The 21,384-nt window shown below is 37.5% G+C and overlaps 1 protein-coding gene across 2 annotated transcripts in view; it reads right to left on the reverse strand.

Moving 5' to 3' along the window:
- The window catches only part of ATP6V1H (ATPase H+ transporting V1 subunit H), a 126,037-nt gene that overhangs the window by 95,747 nt on the left and 8,906 nt on the right, over positions 1–21,384 (reverse strand). For both annotated transcript variants that reach the window (XM_036736186.1, XM_036736178.1), the window contains exons 3-5: positions 6,535–6,637; positions 4,192–4,281; positions 2,036–2,149 (exon numbers count right to left, since the gene is read on the reverse strand). In XM_036736186.1, the coding sequence (XP_036592081.1) occupies positions 2,036–2,149; positions 4,192–4,281; positions 6,535–6,637 (307 nt within the window). The remainder of the gene's footprint in view (positions 1–2,035; positions 2,150–4,191; positions 4,282–6,534; positions 6,638–21,384) is intronic.

Raw genomic sequence — 21,384 nt, forward strand, 5'->3', positions numbered from 1 at the left:
ATGTAATGCTGGGCAAGTCACTTAACCCTGTTTGCCTCAGTTCCCTCATTTGTAAAATTAGCTGGAAAAGAAAATGGCAAACCACTCCAGTATCTCTGCCAAGAAAATTCCAAAGGGGGTCACAAAGAGTCAAATACAAATGAAAAACAATCAAACAACATCTGGGTAACATACATTCTTTTCCTATGCAGACTGCATTGGAATAGTTGTGGATACCACTAAAGAGGCCCTGTAGTTCACCAGGATTTAATGCAATCAGTATATCAACCACAAACAAGTATGCTAGAACAGTTTTCTTCGAAGTGAAGGCCTTGGCCTGACCCCAAAGGGTACATGATCAATTAATAAGAAGGTAGAAAAAGATGGGCCAGATCCCACTCTCTCTACAAAAGCCAATCATAGGGCTTGTGTCCAGCACAACCACACTTATCCACCAACACATCCTCTCTCCAAGCCCAAGTTCCCAAGCTCCTTCCGTCATTCTGAGACAGGTGTCAACACCTCAGGGCAACTTGGCAACTTAACCATATCAAGTATGAAGAACAGAAAAACGCTCAGTTTCGCTAGATCACAGAGAGTGGAAAAGATATGCTGGAACTGCACTGTGAAGGGCTTTAAAAGATAAACAAAGGAGTTTATTCAGATATGCTCCATCATCTATATCTACAGGGAATTCTTTTATTTGGACTTTGTATATTATCTAGCAAACGTATAAACATAAATGGAAGTGAAAAAACCATGAAGCAAGACTAAAGATAGCAGACAAGCAGCCCAAAGTTGCTCTGGTACCCACATAATTTTAAAAAAAAAATTTTAAAAGAAGAAATGAGGGTCTTCATCACATTCAATATATCATCTACGAAGAACTTTTGGAGATCACAGAGATAGATGTTTATTGAACTGAACTGCCTTTTGGATCAATTACAGTTTTGATTTTGTTGTGTTACTCTACAGTTTACAGACATATAAAATTACCAGATTATACATACATACATGCAAAAGATGAAAAGGCACTGTTCTAGAGTGCCCACAATGATGAGATCACAGATCTGCTGAACTAACACGAAGTATAATGTTTATAAGAGATCATTAAATAAAGTTATTTTCTTTGGTTTATCATAAAGTCTTGTATGATTCTATCACATTCATGGGAGATATACCTTATTGGAGAACAGAACCGAAGGTCACATTTTGTTCAACAAAGTCAAAAGCTGTTTTTATAATCAACAAACAATAAACATATTGGGACCTTATATTCTTTACAAGCTTTGTTATTTCATACTGTGACAAAGAATGTAAAATTTTGGAGAAAATTATTTACAAAAGTCTGTTTTCTTTTTCCTGCCTTTCATGAAAGATACCCTTAATGAATGCAAAGACTTCTCAAATATTTTATAGAGATCACAAAGAAGCTATATTAATAAGTAGTTGATGATGCCTTCTTCTCAGTTGCTTTTTCTTGGTAATAATGCCATTTGTGATTTTTTTCCATTCTTTTTAGAATTTTCTCCTCTCTGAGATAGCTTGAATATCGATCCCTAAGTACCTTTAAAACCATATTAACTCCAGCATTTTTTATGTTGATTAGATCAGGTTCAGCCACTCTGAGTATGAACTCAGACTTCCTAAATGTCATTGACACTGACTTCATGGAGGTAAAGGTCCCATTGTGGTGGTGTAGTTGTACAAAAAATAATAAGAATAGATTATAACAGAAACACAATTAAATCATTTCCATTTAATTTGTTTGTTGTTCTCCATTAGTTCCAATGACACACACCCTTTGGATGATGAGGCTTAAATTGCTTCCGACTTTGTACACTCTTTCCCCCTCCAATGCTTTTCATTACTTCGTGAGGTTTTTTACAGTTATTAAGTCTACTCAGCCATTAGTCTGAAATTAACAGAGCTAAGATTCCTAAATAATAGTATAACTATAGTTATTCCCAAGGGAATGGAAAAAGAATGTGCCAACCACAAATGTCTATAAAGTCATCTCTCCTCTACCTTGGAATCTGATCAACTGAATGCTTACCATGTGGACAGTGAAAAGATCCTGGCGATTCAACATTGGCAGAAAGTAGGACCATGCTGTAGTCTTGCTACGTTTAGCATAATCAAAGAAAATGCTAACCCGTTGGTGATTTTCCTAAAGAAACATAAATATTCATAAATGTCATTTTCATATCAAATTTTGTACATGAAAATGAAATATTTTCCTCGTTATTAAACATACAAATAGTAATGCACTAAAAACATTGTTAAATTATTTTTCCAATTTTCAGATCATAAAAAATTCTGTTTTATTCATGTTAGTTTTTTGTTTGTTTTCTGGTTGTTAACAATCACCTGCTGTTTGACAAAGGCTTTCATCTCCTTATGTTGCAGTATGCTTATTCTAACTATTGAAACAAGTAAAATTACTTCTAACAAGGACTTCATTCAGCTTCAAAACACTTTAAAATGTTTTTATCCTTAGTCCAAGAATGCTATGAAAATTAATACTGTTCTCATTTTATAGTTAAGAGAAGCACCAAAAAATGTTTCATAAAGCATTATTTTCATAAAAGAGAAAGTTTTAATTTATTTTCCTAAACTACCACTTTGCCATTCCACATTTCTGCTCAAGAATGTATAAAAAGTCTTAATTCCTACTTTATGAACTCTAAATTTATGGCTTTCAAAGAAGTCATAATCTGGTATCATATAATCTAACCTACCCTCCAACTCACAACCCACTAACGTAAAACTTCTGGCTCCAATAAAGCTAATCATCATCTATCTCCCTGCAAAGGCCAAATTCAGTCCCAGCCTCCACATATGGTCATTTCATTCCTTCAAGTTTGCATGCTCTACTCTGGTTACCACATTCAATTATAAAAGAATTGATGAAAATACAAATTCATGATTTGACTTAATACCTCAGCCTTTGTTTAAATATAGCCAGGATAATATTCATGTGGTCATAGAAGATACACACCAATGTCTTAAGTGCCCTAACAGTTGATGAAGCAATCATAATAAAAGAAGTCTTCATGAAAAGGGCAGCATTTGATTTGATCCTAAAAAGATCTTTGCTTTTCTCTACTAAAAACAACCTAGCACTTAGCACAGTGGCCGGCACATAGTAGGCACTTAATAAATATTTATTATTGATTGATTATCCAATCAATTGCCCTGGATCCTTATCCCTTTGGGGGGGGGGGCAAGCTGCAACATGCTAAGGAGCTGGCCTATGGGTTCAAGGACCTGGGTTAAAGTCCCACCGTTGACATACATGGTCTATAGGGTCCTCAGCAAATCATTTAATCTCTCAGTGTTCTAGAGGACAGGCAGGAAATTACTTGTTCATTTTTCATGTTAAACATGTAACCGCTTGTTTGCAACTTGCAACTCTAAATTTTTCCCAGTCTTGAACATACTCATCCTCACCTTCCAGCAGCTCTATAAGTGATTAATCCACTTAGCACTGGTCTAGTTACAGTACTTTGGAAGATAAGGATGATACGGATCTAAATGTCTGATTTTTCTTGCTTAAGAAAATAAGTCATGCTTAACTGTTACCTAAGTCTTCAAATTTGAATCTTGGAAAGTTTGGCTATGATGGAAAAACTTCATTCATCCTGATTCTCTGAATCTATGGATCAGAGGGCAGACAGTTGTAAATCTATGGTTGGCAGTAGTCCATAAAATCACAAGTCACATGGCAGTCCATGGGCCTTCAATGTTCTCAAGAGATGTCCTTAAAGACCCACTATATCATTTTTCTTCAACACTCTCTAAACATAGGAAGTTTTAGTGTTAACAGCACAATAACCTGCCTATGCAGCTATGAGCTGTACTCTTAGGTAGGAAGCTGGAACAGAAACACAGAAGATACCTTGTTCTGCACATAGAGACAATCAATCAATTTTAAAAGAAAAGCTGCTAGCAAAATTAAATGCACATAGTATATGTTCAATAAAGACCACCTAAGTACTGAAAATGAGGAAATTCTGCAAATTAATCACCCCGAAAAACAAATCACGCCTACACATAAGCTCATAATTACTAAATCACAATTCTCACAAGTTACAGAAATGGGGAAAATTTACTATCACCATCTATAAGTGAAATCTCTAAAATTTTAGTTACTCTAAAGTAAACAAAAAAGTAAAACTAGCATATAAACTAAATAGAGTATTAGCCTACCTGAAGCATATCATCAACCAGGGTTAAAATGTATTGAACTGTCTGTTCTTTAGAGATGTGAGTCATCAGGTTTATAAATGTTTTGGCACACTAGAAAATAAAAACACATTCAAATAAATACTGTAATCTATAACTTTATCAAGAGATTCATTTTTGATAATTATGTTTGACTAGCTAATTTTTACACAGTAATATTTATGCAATTCAAGTAATATTTACACAATTCAACTTAAAATTTGGGTTAAACAGCCTCCAAGCGCCCTGAGAACAGGGGAAGCTAAGTCAGAGATTAAACTTTTGCTATAGAAAATCAGCAAATAGGTAAAAGACTTGACTGCTATATAAGAGACTACTTTTTTTTTTTAAAAAAAGACAATTTTTTCCTCTATAAGTAGAATCACCACTGTCATACTAAAATATACTGCCTCCAAATCTTTCAAGGAAGAGAAGCATAGCGATTCTGAAACCTTCTAAAGGACAATATGTTGAAAAGGAATACCATATTAGCTAAAAGAGATTAAATTCAACCAATTATTTATTGAGCACATACTATGAAAATAAAAGCAGTGTGGCATTCTAGATAGAGCTAGCTTTGGAGTCAGAAAGACTTGGGTTTATGTCCTTTGCATTGACACATATTGGCTGTGGGATCCTAGGCAAAGGTAGTTCTCAGTGCCGCATTGTATCCTCATAGTGCCTGGTACATGGTGCCTAGCATATAGTAAGTGCATAATAAAAGCCTATGAACTGACAGAAAAACCACAAGTGGCAAAATAGGTATCTAACTGCATTGGTGAAGAGAGATTCTTCACTGAGGTATCCCTACATGGATGAAATGCCAGATGTAATAAAAAAAAAATGTGATGGGTAAGGCCCTCTGCCAAGCTGCTATACGGAGATTCAAAGATGTGCTAGATGCAGATACTACCTTGAAGAAGTTACTAAAAACAGTGAGGATAAGGCAAGTACACAATTAACTATTCTATAACACAAAACAGTTTAAATGCCTTTATAAGAAACACTTAATCATTCTTTCATAACATTGACTAAATGTCTATTATGCACAATATATGCGCTAGGTGCCATGGGAAACCCAAAGCTAAAATAAGACAAATCCTGGCCTCAAGAAGTTTACAATCTAACTATAAATCTTTTATGTAAAGACAGAAAAAATTTTGAGCTTTAAGAAATGACGACCAAATTGGAAAAAAAAATGTAATTTTTAATTCCCTCTTACATTATAAAACTACAAATTACATACAGCAAAATAATGCAGGTAATTTCACTCTAACTCTAGCTTAGGACAAATGGGTTGGACCTAATTACAGATCTTTTCATCTTTCCATGAAGGTCTGCAATCTCGAGCTTTATACCTAAGCCCACAGGGAAAGCAAATTATAGCTGTGAGGGCCATGCTGAAAATGAAAAATCACTGGAAGCTCAGAACCATATAGTAAAAATGTTTTATCAAAAGGCTGACATTCTGACAAAAAAAAACTTTCAAATACTCAAAACATTTAGGGCTTTAAGGTCAAAATCTTGACTTGAATTCCATATGTAAACAAGCAGTTATTCAAGTAATTATGTTCTTTAGGCCACCCAGGGTCCTTTCTCAGATTAGCTAGTTAACTCTGCACCATATATAAGAAATACCACATTGAGGCATTTTCATTGAAAAGATCACAAAGGTGTTACCTGTAAGAACCATCCACATGAAGTCATATCACACAAAAGTAATAATCATAAACATAAGACAATATTGGCTTAACAAAAAGCACCAAAGTAACAAACAGATTGAATAAACAAATGTCAATGAGAAAGAACTTTCATAGTCTCTTTGCAGTTCCTTCTAGTCACACAGCCTTTTTGTATGGAGCTATCTCCCGAATGACCTTAATGTTAATTCAACTAAAACCAAAGTGAATGTGGATTACATTTTGTAAGAAGTGATAAACTAGACCAGCTACATAAATGGATTTCATGAAGGGAGCTTTATAGAAGCTGACATTTTTAGCTAGAACTTTAAAAAGGTTATCAAAAATTACCCAAAATTAAATAAAAGGAATAATTACAATAAAATCTCTTCTACAGAATGATTTATGAAATTCAAACCCATTTGTCCTAATGCATCCTTAAGAATGATAAAGTATTCCAAATCTAAGATATTATTATCTTTTAAAAGAAAGGGTTCATTCATATGGCCAAATCCAAACACCAAAGAACACACTTATTGTAAAATACTACTATAATACATTTATATTACTTAGAGTCATATGAACCTGGACATCTAAATTTTATCAAACTTCAATACTCTAAACATGAAAAAGTTTCAAAATAAAATACCTGGCTGCCTTCATTTTGAAGCATTTCTTGCTTCTCTTCTGGACTTCTTTTCATCTCAAATCTTTGAATAAATTCACAATCTTCACCTGAAATCATCTGTCCCCTGGAAAGCAAGCATAGAATTTGTTTTGTTAAAAAGAAGTTGATATGCGTATACTGAAGTTGGCTTCCAATGAACCACCCAGAGGTCATTTTAGATTTTCTTCTCTCTTCTAAAGCCCCTATCCTAAAAAGTGGAAATGAAAACAGCACTAAAAGCTCAGATTAAATGTAAATTCTGTATCAATATTTGCACAAGATGACAGATGATAAAACAAACTTTCTTCCTCTTCGTAGAAAGGTACAGGAGTATAGAGGTAGAATGTTGCATATCTTGTCATATGCTGGTTGGTTATACTTAACTGTTTTTGTTACATAATGGGGTTTAAGGGGGAGTTGAGGGAAGGAGAATAAAAATAACAATGTTTAATAAGAGGAATCAAAAATAAAACACTGACAGTAAAGACCCATGTCCTACCCCAAAGCGAACTGCCTCACATTCAATATATGAGTCTCCTCTACTTTATTTCCTATTTCATGGAGGCAATAAAGGAACAACCTGTGGCACTTACCTATCTTCCTTCAACCCATTTCTATCACCAAATCTAGCCTTTTTTTTAATATATTTAGTTTTCAGCAATGATTTTCACAAGACTTTGAATTACAAATTTTCTCCCCATTTCTACCCTCCCCCCCCCCCGCTCCAAGATGGCATACATTGTGGTTGCCCTGTTCCCCAGTAAGCCCTCCCTTCTGTCACCCCACTCCCCTCCCATCCCCTTTTCCCTTCCTTTCTTGTAGGGCAAGATAAATTTCTATGCCCCATTGCCTGTGTATCTTATTTTCTAGTTGCATGCAAAAACTTTTTTTTTTGTTTTTGAACATCTGTTTTTAAAACTTTGAGTTCCAAATTCTCTCCCCTCTTCCCTTCCCACCCACCCTCCCTAATAAGTCAAGTAATTCAACATGGGCCACATGCGTATCATTATGTATAACCCTTCCACAATACTCATGTTGTGAAAGACTATATTTTGCTTCTTCCTTACCTATCCCCCTTTATTCAATTTTCTCCCTTGACCCTGTCCCCTTTCCAAAGTGTGTGTTTTTGATTACCTCCACCCCCATCTGCCCTCCCTTCTATCATCCCCCCTTTTTTTTATCTTCTTCCTCCTTCTTTCCTGTGGGGTAAGATACCCAATTGCGTATGTATGGTATTCCCTCCTCAGGTCAAATCTGATGAGAGCAAGATTCACTCATTCCCCCTCACCTGCCTTCTCTTCTCTTCCTACAGAACTGCTTTTTATTGCCAGTTTTATGCGAGATAATTTACCCCATTCTCTCTCTCCCCTTCTCCCTCTCTCATCCCTTAATTTTATTTTATTTCTTTTAGATATCTTCCCGTCTTCAACTCACCCTGCGCCCGCGCTCGCGCTCTCTCTCTCTCTCTATATATATATAATATATACATACACATATACATACATATACCCTCACATATACATATATATACATAAACACATACACACACACACACACACACATATATATATGCATATTACCTTCAGCTACCCTAATACTGAGGTCTCATGAATCATACACATCATCTTTCCATGTAGGAATGTAAACAGTTCAACTTTACTAAGTTCCTTGCAATTTCTATTTCTTGATTACCTTTTCATGCTTCTCTTGATTCTTGTGTTTGAAAGTCAAATTTTCTATTCAGCTCTGGTCTTTTCACTGAGAAAGCTTGAAAGTCCTCTATTTTATTGAAAGTCCATATTTTGCCTTGGAGCATGATACTCAATTTTGCTGGGTAGGTGATTCTTGGTTTTAATCCTAGCTCCACTGACCTCCGGAATATCGTATTCCAAGCCCTTCGATCTCTTAATGTAGAAGATGCCAGATCTTGGGTTATTCTGATTGGGTTTCCACAATACTCAAACTGTTTCTTTTTGGCTGCTTGCAGTATTTTCTCCTTGACCTGGGAGCTCTGGAATTTGGTGACAATATTCCTAGGAGATTTCTTTTTGGGATCTATTTGAGGAGGTGATCGGTGGATTCTTTCAATTTCTATTTTGCCCTGTGGCTCTAGAATATCAGGGCAGTTCTCCTTGATAATTTCTTGAAAGATGATGTCTAGGCTCTTTTTTTGATCATGGCTCTCAGGTAGTCCAATAATTTTTAAATTATCTCTCCTGGATCTATTTTCTAGGTCAGTGGTTTTTCCAATGAGATATTTCACATTGTCTTCCATTTTTTCATTCCTTTGGTCCTGTTTTATAATATCTTGATTTCTCATCAAGTCACTAGCTTCCACTTGTTCCAATCTAATTTTTAAGGTAGTATTTTCTTCAGTGGTCTTTTGGATCTCCTTTTCCATTTGGCTAATTCTGCCTTTCAAGGCATTCTTCTCCTCATTGGCTTTTTGGAGCTCTTTTACCATTTGAGTTAGTCTATTTTTTAAGATGTTGTTTTCTTCAGTATATTTTTCAGTATTTTTTTGGGACTGCTTTAGCAAATCATTGACTTGTTTTTCATGGTTTTCTCGCATCCTTCTCATTTCTCTTGCCAATTTTTCCTCTACTTCTCTAACTTGCTTTTCCAAATCCTTTTTGAGCTCTTCTATGGCCTGAGACCAGTTCACGTTTTTCTTGGAGGCTTTTGTTGTAGGCTCTTTGACTTTGTTGATTGCTTTTGGCTGTATGCTTTGTTCTTCTTTGTCACCAAAGAAAGATTCCAGAGTCTGAGACTGAATCTAGGTGCGTTTTCGCTGCCTGGCCATGTTCCCAGCCAACTCACTTTAACCCTTGAGTTTTTCAGTGGGGTATGACTGCTTGTAGACTAAAGAGTCCTACGTTCCAAGCCTGGGGTGATGCACCAGCTCTGCCACACCAGCACTCCTCCTTCCCCAAGAACCCCCAACCGGGACTGGACTTAGATCTTCAGCAGGCTCTTCACTCCTGCTCTGATCTGCCACTTAATTCCTCCCACCAGTTGGGCCTGGGGCCAGAAGCAACTGCAGCTGTAGTTCTGTAGCTGCCCCACCTCCGCTGCCCCCAGGGCAGTGGCCGAACAGCAAACTCCCTGTCCCTAGCAGCTTTTCCCACTAACCTTCTCTGTTGTCTTTGGTGTTTGTGGGTTGAGAAGTCTGGTAACTGCCACAGCTCACTCATTCAGGGCTCTAGGGCACGCTCCGCTGGGCTCCTGGTCTGGTTGGTTCGCGCTGCCCATGCTGGGCTCTGCTCTGCTTCTGCTCCCAGCTCTGTGCAGGATAGACCCCACCCAGAGACCACCCAGGCTGTCCTGGGCTAGTGCCCTGCTTCCCTCTGCTATTTTCTGGGTTCTGCAGTTCTTCTCTGTTGTCTTTGGTGCTTGTGAGTTGAGAACTCTGGCAACTGCCACAGCTCACTGATTCAGGGCGCCAGGGCCCACCCCGCCCGGCTCCTGGTCTGGTTGGTCTGCCCAGCCCACACTGGGCTCTGCTCCACTCCGCTCCTGCTCCCAGCTCCATGCAGGATAGACCTTACCCAGAGACCATCCAGGCTGTCCCGGGCTGGAGCCCCGCTTCTCTCTGCTACCTTGTGGGTTCTGCAGTTCTAGAATTGGTCCAGAGCCATTTTTTATAGGTTTTTGGAGGGACTTGGCGGGGAGCTCACGCTAGTCCCTGCTTTCCAGCTGCCAGGGCTCCACCCCGCCCCCAAAACTATCCTTTATTCATCTCTCTAAGGATGTAGCCCTGCTCTTCTCCAAAGAGGACATCTCTATCACTTCCTTGATCTCAATCATTTTCTACTCCAAGAAGAAATTTCCTCCATAATATAATCTAAAATTCATTCTTCACTCCTATGTTTCCTTCATAGACTCCTCTTACTTCTTTTGGTTCTCCCCCAAGATGCAATCCTTGGTCTTTTATTCACACTAGCTCATACAGAAAGTAAAATGCTGGCAATTCCTTTAAATAAATGTGTGTGTCTGTGTGTGTGAAAACTCCTCTTCCTGAATGGTGAAAACTAAAAATAAATAAATTTTTTAAAATCATTTTTTAAAAATGAGGAAAGATACAGTGGGACAGACCTGGGAGAGATGGTGTGGTAGAGGTGGGAAGAGTTTACTTATGTGACTTTGGGTATGTCTCAGCCTCACTGGGCCTTAGTTTCCTTCTCTTTAAAATGAGGTCATACTAGATGGTCTCTAAAGGTCCTTTCTAGCTATGATACTGTGTTAAACCCAAAGTCTTTATTTTTTTAAAATTTTACTTAACAGTATTTTGTTTTTCCCAGTTACATGTAAAGACAATTTGTAACATTCATTTTTTGGAGGATTTTGAGTTCCAAGTTTTTGTCTTCTTTCTGTCCCCTCCTCCCCCTCCAAGGTAGTGAGCAATCTGATGTAAAACCCAATGGCTTTTTAAAAAAGAAAAATACTCAAGTACAAATACAATACCCAAATACAAAACTATCAAGGAAAAACAAAGAAAAAAAAACAACTCTTCTTCCCTTTGATCCAATCCCTTGTTTACAAGTATCTACTAGACATTCTACTCATATCTTACTAATATTGCAAATTCAACGTGTCCAAAATTAAACTCATCGAAGCTCCCCCTAACCAGCTCAGACAAAAGGCACTAAATCTCTATACCCACCCTTCTCTTTCCATTTACACTGCCACAACTACATTATGCTGTTATCACATCCTATTGCAAAAATTCTCCTCTTCCTTTGCTCTAAAAACATAACTCTTGGGATGCTTGGTCTGCCTACTCAAAACTTTATGACCTGAATGTCCTATATCTTCTCCTAGGTTAAATGACAATACGAAATCCTTAAATGCGGAAGACAATATAGTTATCGCCCCCAAAAAAGAGATTTTACTAGCTTTAAGGCATTTTTCCAAGAATGATCAAAATAATACAAAAATAGTTCCATTCTAGGTATAAGGGAGGATTTATTTCCCTTCTAGGTGCCTGATTCCCTCTCAGTATGTGGTCATAGTCCAAATCATTCTGATTTATGCAACACTTAGAAAATATTTTCCATGAAACCAAACATAGGATCATAGGATCATAGAGTTAGAACTAGAAGAGGACTCCTCAGAGGCATCATCATAACAATAACAATAATTTATAGTGCAATTAATGTTTGCAAAGTACTTTACAAATATTAACTCCTTTTATCTTCACAACAACCCTAAGAGGCAGGTGGTATTATTATCTGCGTTTTACAGATAAGGAAACTGAGGGTGACAGCAGTTATATAACTTGTCAGTAAGTAAACAGTCAGTAAGTGTCTGAGGCATGATTTGAACTTGGGTTTTCTGGGCTTGAGGTCTAGTACTCTACACACTCAGCCACCTAGCTATCCCCTCATTTTAGAGATTGGGAAAGTGAGGTTCAGGGACTTTAAGTGACTTGTCCAAGGTAGTATCACAGGTGGGATTTTACAAAGGTTCTTAAGACTATTTGAAACTACTTTTCACTTGGTATAAAAAATACATAAAATAACACGGAGCAATTTAATTCTCTTCAATTGAATCCTCCTAAACCTACAATATAATTGAAGATCATTCATTTGTTCATGAGCTGTTTAGGACAAACATTATTATGGTGAATAAATTGGAAATTTCACATTATAAATATCTCAATAACCAGTATTAAAATGCTGAAATCCTTTTCAAATGGAATACACCAAGGCTAAAAACACACAGACACCCCCCCCCACACACACACACAATTTACCATGACCTTTAAAAAAAAATTCTGTTCAATCAATTTCCAGCATCAGATAACTATCCTAACAAAATTCCCTGTAACAGTAATGGGCTCAAAAGAAAAAAAAAAGATCTAGATATTTTGCTTCAGGAATATCAAAGAATAACCGAGCACTGTCAAGAGAGTCAAGAAATCTAAATTCTAGTTCCGCTACTAATATGGGACTTCAGTCTGGACCACAGTTTCCTTATCTGTAAAATGGGAAGGGGTGAAAGGTGCCCCACCCCAATCCTGTTATTACACAATCTTCTAAATTACCTCTAACCGCATTCCAGCTCCAAGAGTCTATGTAGTCTACAATTCTATGAATGAAGGCAAAGAAGTTACTTTACAACTTTTCATCTAGCTGGTACCACATAAATGCTATGAGATCTATCTAAATATTAAGAATATCCAGGTCTTCCAAAAGACTCATGATGAAAAATGCTGTCCACATCCAAAGAAAGAACTATGGAGTCTTAAGGCAGATCAAAGCATACCATTTACTATTTGCTCTCTTTTCTGTTGTTGTTTTGTTTCTTCTTTCTCCTGGTTCATTCCACTGGTTATAATTCTTCTGTACAACATGACTAATGTGAAAATGTTTAATATGAATGTATATATAAAGTCTATATCAGATTGCACACAGTATTGGAGAGCGGGGAGGGGAGGAGGAGGCAAAATTTAAAACTCAAAAGCTTATGGAAGTTAGTGTTGCAAACTAATAATAAATTAATTAATTAATTTTTGAAAAAACAAATAGAAAACAAGACAAGAACCAACTCAGCTACAAGTTAGATGGAGCAGCAGAGAGTTCCTTAGGGAATAATAGCAAAGTTTTTGTTAATGTGTCTTCTTTAAGGTTCTTCTCATGAATAAAACCAGAACAATTTCTGATGTTGAATCATTTAAAAAAAAAAAAAAAAAAAAAAGAATGTCCAGGGTTTTTTAAAAAGGAAAGACAAGAAGGGGCAGAGCCAAGATGGCAGCTGGTAAGCAGGGATTACTGTGAGCTCCGTACCGAGTCCCTCCAAAAACCTATAAAAAATGGCTCTGAACCAATTCTAGAACGGCAGAACCCACAGAACAGCAGAGGGAAGCAGGGCTCCAGCTCAGGACAGCCTGGATGGTCTCTGGGTGAGGTCTATCCCACATGGAGCTGGGAGCTGGGAACGGGGTGCAGCAGAGCCCAGCCTGAGTGGCGTGGAACAACCAAACTTGGAGTCAGGCGGATGGGGCCCCTAGCACCCAGAATCAGTGAGCTGCGGCAGTTACCAGACTCCTCAACCCACAAACACCAAAGACTGCGGAGAAGGTTAGTGGGAAAAGCTGCGGGAGTGGAAGGAGTTCGTGGTTCGGCTTCCAGCCCCCCGGGGCAGCGGAGGTGGGGCAGCTACAGTTGCTGCTGCTTCCGGCCCCAGGCCCACCTGGTGGGAGGAATTAAGTGGCAGATCAGAGCAGGAGTGCACAGCCTGCTAAAGATCTAAGCCCAGCCCGGGCTGGGGGTCCTTGGGGAAGGAGGAGTGCTGGTGTGACAGCTGGCACCTCCCCCCCAAACGTGGAACATAGAACTCTCTAGTCTACAAGCAGTCATACCCCACTGAAAAACTCAAGGGTCAAGTTAGTTGGTTGGGAATATGGCCAAGCAGCGAAAGCACACCCAGATTCAGTCTCAGACTTTGGATTCTTTCTTTGGTGACAAAGACCAAAACATACAGCCTAAAGAAGTCAACAAAGTCAAAGAGCCTACAACAAAAGCCTCCAAGAAAAACATGAACTGGCCCCAGGCCATGGAAGAGCTCAAAAAGGATTTGGAAAAGCAAGTTAGAGAAGTAGAGGAAAAATTGGCAAGAGAAATGAGAAGGATGCGAGAAAACCATGAAAAACAAGTCAATGACTTGCTAAAGGAGATCCAAAAAAATACTGAAAAATACACTGAAGAAAACAACATCTTAAAAAATAGACTAACTCAAATGGTAAAAGAGCTCCAAAAAGCCAATGAGGAGAAGAATGCCTTGAAAGGCAGAATTAGCCAAATGGAAAAGGAGGTCCAAAAGACCACTGAAGAAAATACTACTTCAAAAATTAGATTGGAGCAAGTGGAAGCTAGTGACTTTATGAGAAATCAGGATATTATAAAACAGAACCAAAGGAATGAAAAAATGGAAGACAATGTGAAATATCTCATTGGAAAAACCACTGACCTGGAAAATAGATCCAGGAGAGATAATTTAAAAATTATTGGACTACCTGAAAGCCATGATCAAAAAAAGAGCCTAGATACCATCTTTCAAGAAATTATCAAGGAGAACTGCCCTGATATTCTAGAGCCACAGGGCAAAATAGAAATTGAAAGAAAAAGGAAAGACAATAAAAGTATTTGATTCAATAGAACCACAAACTAAAAACTCCACATTTTCACTAATTCTTAAAGACAGCATTCCTATTCCAACCAAAAACACAGTGATATGTATGACTATCACATAACTTTAAAATACTGGTATCAATTATCACTTATTTTACAGGCAAAAAACTGAAGGCACAACAGAAAGATTATACGAGGTCCTGAAGTCAAACAATTGAGGATCTAAACTGAGATACTTGGAATGTCCAAGATTAAGCAAAAACAATCACATCATAGAAGAAGACTTTCTACCAAGACATCCCTTAGAAATTAGAACTAGTATAAATTTAATAATATTACAATGATGGATATATCTACGGATCATTATTATTATTTAGCTTAACATTTCACATCAATATCCAATCAAAGGTAAGATGCTAGAAGAGAAAGACAAATCCTTACAACTTAAGGGTCTTTAAGGTTTCAGCACTAGAATACTGAAATCCAAATTAAAATTCAAATTTGATAGAAAACAAAATTATAAAATGTTTTAGTAACTAAAATATCACATAATTTAAAACCCAGGCCCATCATGGTGGGGCATACCTGTAATTCTATAATTCCTGCTACTACAGAGAGCCAGAGCTAAGGTTGGTGGGATCATGTGAGTACAAGAGTTCTGAGTTGCAGTGAGACTAAGGGAGCCTATTAAGTAATCCTCACAGTTCAATATGGTGAGCCCCAGAAGCAGAGTGCCTGAGGGGAGGTAAAATTGCCCCAGGGAGAAAAATAGAACAGGCTAAATCTACCATGCCAATTAGTAGCAGACTCTAACCCATGGATGGTTGCTGCACTTCCAGTTTGGGTGAGATAGACACGATCTAAAAAACAAAATGAAACCAAAAAAAAAAAAAAAAAAAGGAGCATAAACAGTCAGCTAATTTTTACCATACTAATGCCAATAACTTTAGGCTCAAGCTTAATTTTATAAAAAAAGATTATTAGTAAATATATGCTCAAAATATCTAATATAACCATAGGAAGAGAATTATGAAATAATACAGGATGGCAAAGCAGAATCAAAAGAACAATATAAACAACTGTATAAATGATGACATTTTTAAATGGCAATAAAATTCAGCTTTCTTAAAAACTGGAAACTTAACATACACACTTTTCCTTTAACAAAAAGTGCTTAACTACTTAAGTATGAGGTTATATGCAAGTACTATTAGTCACAATAATTCTTTTATCCTGTTTTCTTTAATGTATAGATCATGGGACATTCAAATCTGAGCATACTGGGGGTTTCATGAGGAGTCAAAATAGAATTTATCTATTTAATAAGAACTTTTAAATCATTTTTTTAAGAATCCAAGAGAATAAGAAGGCATTTAATATTTCAATATTACATTACTCACTTCCACTAAAATCCCACTCCAAAGCCTCATCTCTGCATGAATGTGATCCTGTCTTCTTGAAGCCTATGCCACTGGACTACTAGCCCTGAAAGTTCCTACAAAGCTTGAAAGGCTTGGTAGGAGTTAGTAGGAGGTTAGTAACGGATTAAAGGTTTTTCATCCAAGGAATAGCCTAGGTAAGTTCAGAAAAGCTCATCAGGCTGGCAATAAAGTGATAAATTTGAGGATGAGAGTAATACTCAAAGACCATCTACTAAGCTATTTAAGGTTTGCAATCTGCTTCTTTTGAAAGTACCTAAACAATGAAATGACCGATATTTCTTAAAGCTACTAAACTATGACATGAGAAAACCAAGTGGTATTTCAAATTTTCTCTCACCATACCACATGTAGCATTAGATGAATTTAAAATTAAAACTTACAATTAAATTTTCTTGTCATCAAAAGATCCTACTACAAAAAAAAAAAAAGATCCTACTATTTGTATAAATACAAAATCTACTTTGCCAAAAAAGAGGTACTCTGGCACATTTTCCTTTAGCAAAATCATTAGGGTCCAGAATCTATGTGTTTTAGCATCATTCAAAATGCTTTCCTCAAAATATAATAAACTTCACTTATATAATGAATAATTCATGTGTTCGCAAAAAAAGTCATATAAACCAAATTTTTGGAAACAGGACAATCATTCTAAATAAACTAAGGGTGCTCTATATTTTAAATAACCATGCTGTGAATCCCAGTGTGATATAATCAATTCCTAATTTACCTCTTTTTAAATTCCAATATTTATACATCAAGTTTTCCTAAAGCAAGATACACTCTATACTAAAATTAGTCCTGGGAAAAAAAGGAAAATAATCCATACTGAGAGGAGTAAAAAACAAATCCTGGAAAATTTGGCTACATTTCTTGATAAAGTATCTCCACTAAAACCCTACTCTGAGGCAGAATCCTAGTGTGGCTGGGAAGAACTGGTTCCAGGATGGGAGGTAGCCAGTACCAAGTTCAGAATGTCAGAAGTAAAATTTGGAGAAGAATGAAAGCTGGCTGGCCTGAACCAAAATGGAAGCCCCTGGGGGAACACACATCAGTGAAAGAAGGGGAAATAGCTTGGTCAAAGGATATTCCAAGTGGTCAGTTAGATGTTCCAGAGCAAGGGTAGAGAATCTGCGGTTTCAAGACCACATGTGGCCCTCTAGGTCCTCAAGTGTACCCAAGGACCTAGAAGGCTACATGTGGCCTCAAGGCTGCAGGTTTCCCACCCATGTTCTAGAGTAAGGAAGTCCCAGGAGCCAAGAAAAGCTCCAAGGTGAGATAGCAGCTAAGGAAAAGGGAAAAAGTCCAGAAAAGTCAGAACAGAACCAGGACAGGTTAAAGCATGAAGGCTCTGACAGCAAGCTCACACCCCACCAGGTACCCCAAGCTGGCAAGGCTTCAGCAAGGACATGATGACAAAGCATATCTGTCCTCCAAAAACCAGTCTAGCTAAGTTATAGAGAGGGTCAAACCCCTGGCAATTAACTGTGAGGGCCACAGCAACTCAAGACAGCAAACCACTGAAGGAGAAAAGGTTATACCAGGTCACTGTCTAACAGATGGCTTTATTCTCTGTTGTAAATCCCATATGGTGTCATTGGACAAGACTACCTCACCACTGCTGCCTTGAATCAAACAGGTTCCTGTCTTAACAGATCATAACTCTTTTATCTATATGGTCACACACCCCCCTTTCCTGCCCTGGAACAGAAATTGCTCTCCCATCTGGTAACATATCCTACCAGCTGCAGGGTAAACATATCCCTAGAAACCTCCTTTTCTCTGGCCACCTCCTTTCCTCTTCTCATCCCCCTGCTTTGAGAACTATTACTAATCTGTTCTAAACTTCCACAGAATGCAGCCTGTGACTTTTGCAGGGGGGGCTAGGAACTGGCACACAAGTTCTATTCAAAGCAATACTAACTGTTCAGAGACCTACTTATCAGCAAATGGGTTCCCCTAATTAGATTTAGAATAAACTTTTTATTTCCTTTTCAGCCAGTCTCTGAAGTTATTGGCCTGCAGCCTGGAGACTGCAAAGGGGCATAATTCTCCAGATGTTCCCTAGGAGAAATGACCCAATGCTATTAAAGAAGTTGCAATACGTGTATATAGTAAGAGTTGATGAAATCTAGATCTTCTAAGTACTGAAATAGTTATAGGCTGCCCTAACACATATGTCTTAACAGTGACACCTCATGCATAATCACAAATACCTGCTAAAAAGCAATACATTTTAAAAGGAGCCAAGCAGGTTAACAAGGCCACTAGGTGGCATCATAGTGCACAGGGCACTGGGCTTGGAGTTGGGAACACTCATCTTTCTGAGTTCAAATGTGGCCTCAACACTCACTAGCTATGTGACCCTGGGCAAGTCACTTAACCCTGTTTGTCTCCATTCGTCTGTAAAATGAGCTAGAGAAATGGCAAAGCACTCCAGTATCTTTGCCAAGAAAATCCCAAAATGGGGTCACAAAGAGTCGGACATGACTGAAACAACCAAACAATAAAACAAGTTAACAAGCTAAGCAAGTGATCCCTATGGCTACACAGTAGCCACATAAAATGTAAAACCAGGGTAAAGTTGGTTTCCCTAACATTCACTAGGAAAATCAATTCCATTTAACATTTGATAATCCCCCAATGGGTAGGGACCTGTGCTAGGCATTAATAATAATAGCTATAATTTACAGAGTGCTTCAAAGTTTAAAAAATACTTTGCATATGTTGTCTCATTTGAGCCACACAATGATCCTTTCAAGTAGGTGTTATCATTAGGGAAACTGAGGCTATGAAAAGTTTGGAGAACTAGTAAGTGCCAGAGGAAGCATCAAACCAGCACTATTTATATTCCTGCCAGCCACTAAGGACATAAAGCCAAAACAGTCCGTTCTAGGAAAAAGAACCTGTACACATAAATGCAAATTAATTTCAAGAGGAAGAGAAAATGAACACTGGGGACAGAGATGGGCAGGAAGTAAAGTCTTCATGTGGAAGGCAACACCTACACTGTGCTTCCATGGAAGCTGCAGATTCTAAAGACAGAGAGAAGAGAGTAGAATCGGAAACAGCATATCCCCATGTCAACTTCATAGTCCTTTCCATAAATAAGAAAGAGGTTGATAACAGAAATTTAAGATGGGGAACAAGATGTGTTTTGAAACTTCCTTGATTTTTTTACTAACATAAACTAATTCTAAAACATTATTTATACAAAATTCATTTTCTTAATTATAAGTGAGGCCTTAACATAAATTCTCCTTACTCACATCTATTCCTTCTCATTTATTCTCTCAAATTCTATTAACATGAAATTGTACTCATAAAAATATTCATAAGGCTCTTCAAAAATATCATTATAAAATTTCAATAATTCTGACGGAACTATCCACATATGAAGAGATATATCATAAAAAGTCTTAATGAACAGTCTAAATTATAACTCATTAAAGTTATTAAGAAAAAAACATACACAATCTAAGCTATAAACTACCGTTCGATATCCACAGTAAAGTCCCTGACAACTTTCCAATATTTGTCCCTTCTCCCTAGCCCCAATAAATACTAAGACTATTTGAAAGGAAGCAGGGAAAAGATATATGGGTAAAGATATCAGGTAGGACTAGTCTACGTACTCCGCCCTCCTCCCATTCCATTATCTATATACTACTATTCTTCAAGGTCCATTTGAACCTTCTCTTCAAAGTCCTCCCTATAAATTACTCCTCACATTTATTTATCCTTTGTCTAACTCTTTCCAAATTTGTGAGCAACACAATTTATATCTTAGTTTGAAGATAGAAAAGCACTAGCCCTAAGGCCAAAAGCAGTTTTCCAAAGCTTCAAATGCATAGAGGAAAGAGTACTGGACCTGGATGGCTCAGATCCGATTTCAAATATCCCCATGACATTTACTACCTGTATAACAGTAGTCAAGACATTGAAGCCTTTTGAGCCCTATCTATAAAATGAAGATAATATTTTTTCTCCCCATCTAACTGGATTCAAATGGCAGAGTAAAAGTACTTTTAAAACTATAAGCATCACATGAGGCATTATTATTATTCAATAATACCTTCATTCAATTTATTTTTTCATCCATTAACAATGTTGGGCACTGACTATATCATATGCATGACATTGTGAAAGATACAATGATGAATAAAACACAGTTCCCGTCCTAATGGAGCTTCTGGTCCAACAGGGCTTATTCATTATACAATTCAAATAACTAAAATATGAGGAAGAAAATGAAAAGTATAAAAAAAATTTCCAAAGAGGAAATTCAGAAGAAAAAATTACTTCTCTTTGAGGGGAAGAGGGGAAGAAGGACTTTATAAAATAGAAAGCATTTGAGCAGGGCTTTAAAAAACATTTTAAAATTATACAGGTAGAACCAGAAGTAAAGAACATTCCAGGCAGTAGGAATAGCATGAACGAAAGCAAGAAGGGCAAAGACCACAGTTAGGGAAAAGCAAGTAATTCAATTTGAATGAAATATAAAGCATTAGGAAAGGGAGAAGAGGGAGGTAAGGTTGGAAAGGTAAGCTGGGACCAAATAGTGGTAGTTTTTGAATGCCAGGCAAAGAAGTTTAGATTGATTTCAGTAAGTTAAAGGAGTGGGGAGGCACTAAGGATTTTAGGAAAAGGCAGTGTTATAAGCAAAGAAAAGCACGAAGTCAGCCTGGGAGAGCTGGGAAGCTGAAAAACAAAATTCTCAAATTCTCAAACTCTCAAAATTCAACAAGAAACAAATCTAAAGAAGATGCACAGGGAACTTACTGATCAATTTAGATTTTTTTTTAAGATGCAGTATATAATTCTATGAAAAAGTCAGAAAACTCCAGGCTCTCTAAATTTCCTCCACAAAAAAAGACAGAACATCACCTCAAAGAGAACGCAGAGCAGCAGAAATAAATAAAAGTTGACGTAAAGCAGTTGTCCTTCCAAGACAACTTGAGAGGACCTCAGGAAAGATTCAACCTTCAGGGGTGGACACAGGGGACTCCACTGAATAAACAAACAACAAGCTCTGTGGGCAGCTGGGTTAGAACTGCAGCCTCATCCTTAGGAATTTTCACCTTACAATTTTGGGGTTGAACAGCTGAGTAGGGGAAAACTGAAGAACCCTCTGCTCTCAGGACACCAGTCCCACCTGTACTAACCAGACACAGTTCCAGGTTGCAACTGTGGGCCAGAAGAAGCAAGCACATGCCAGGTGAGTGTGGTGGCATCGGGGCAGGGATCCTGCTGGCTGTGCG

Source organism: Trichosurus vulpecula, chromosome 1 (assembly GCF_011100635.1).
Source record: "Trichosurus vulpecula isolate mTriVul1 chromosome 1, mTriVul1.pri, whole genome shotgun sequence".
NCBI classification, from domain to species: domain Eukaryota; kingdom Metazoa; phylum Chordata; class Mammalia; order Diprotodontia; family Phalangeridae; genus Trichosurus; species Trichosurus vulpecula.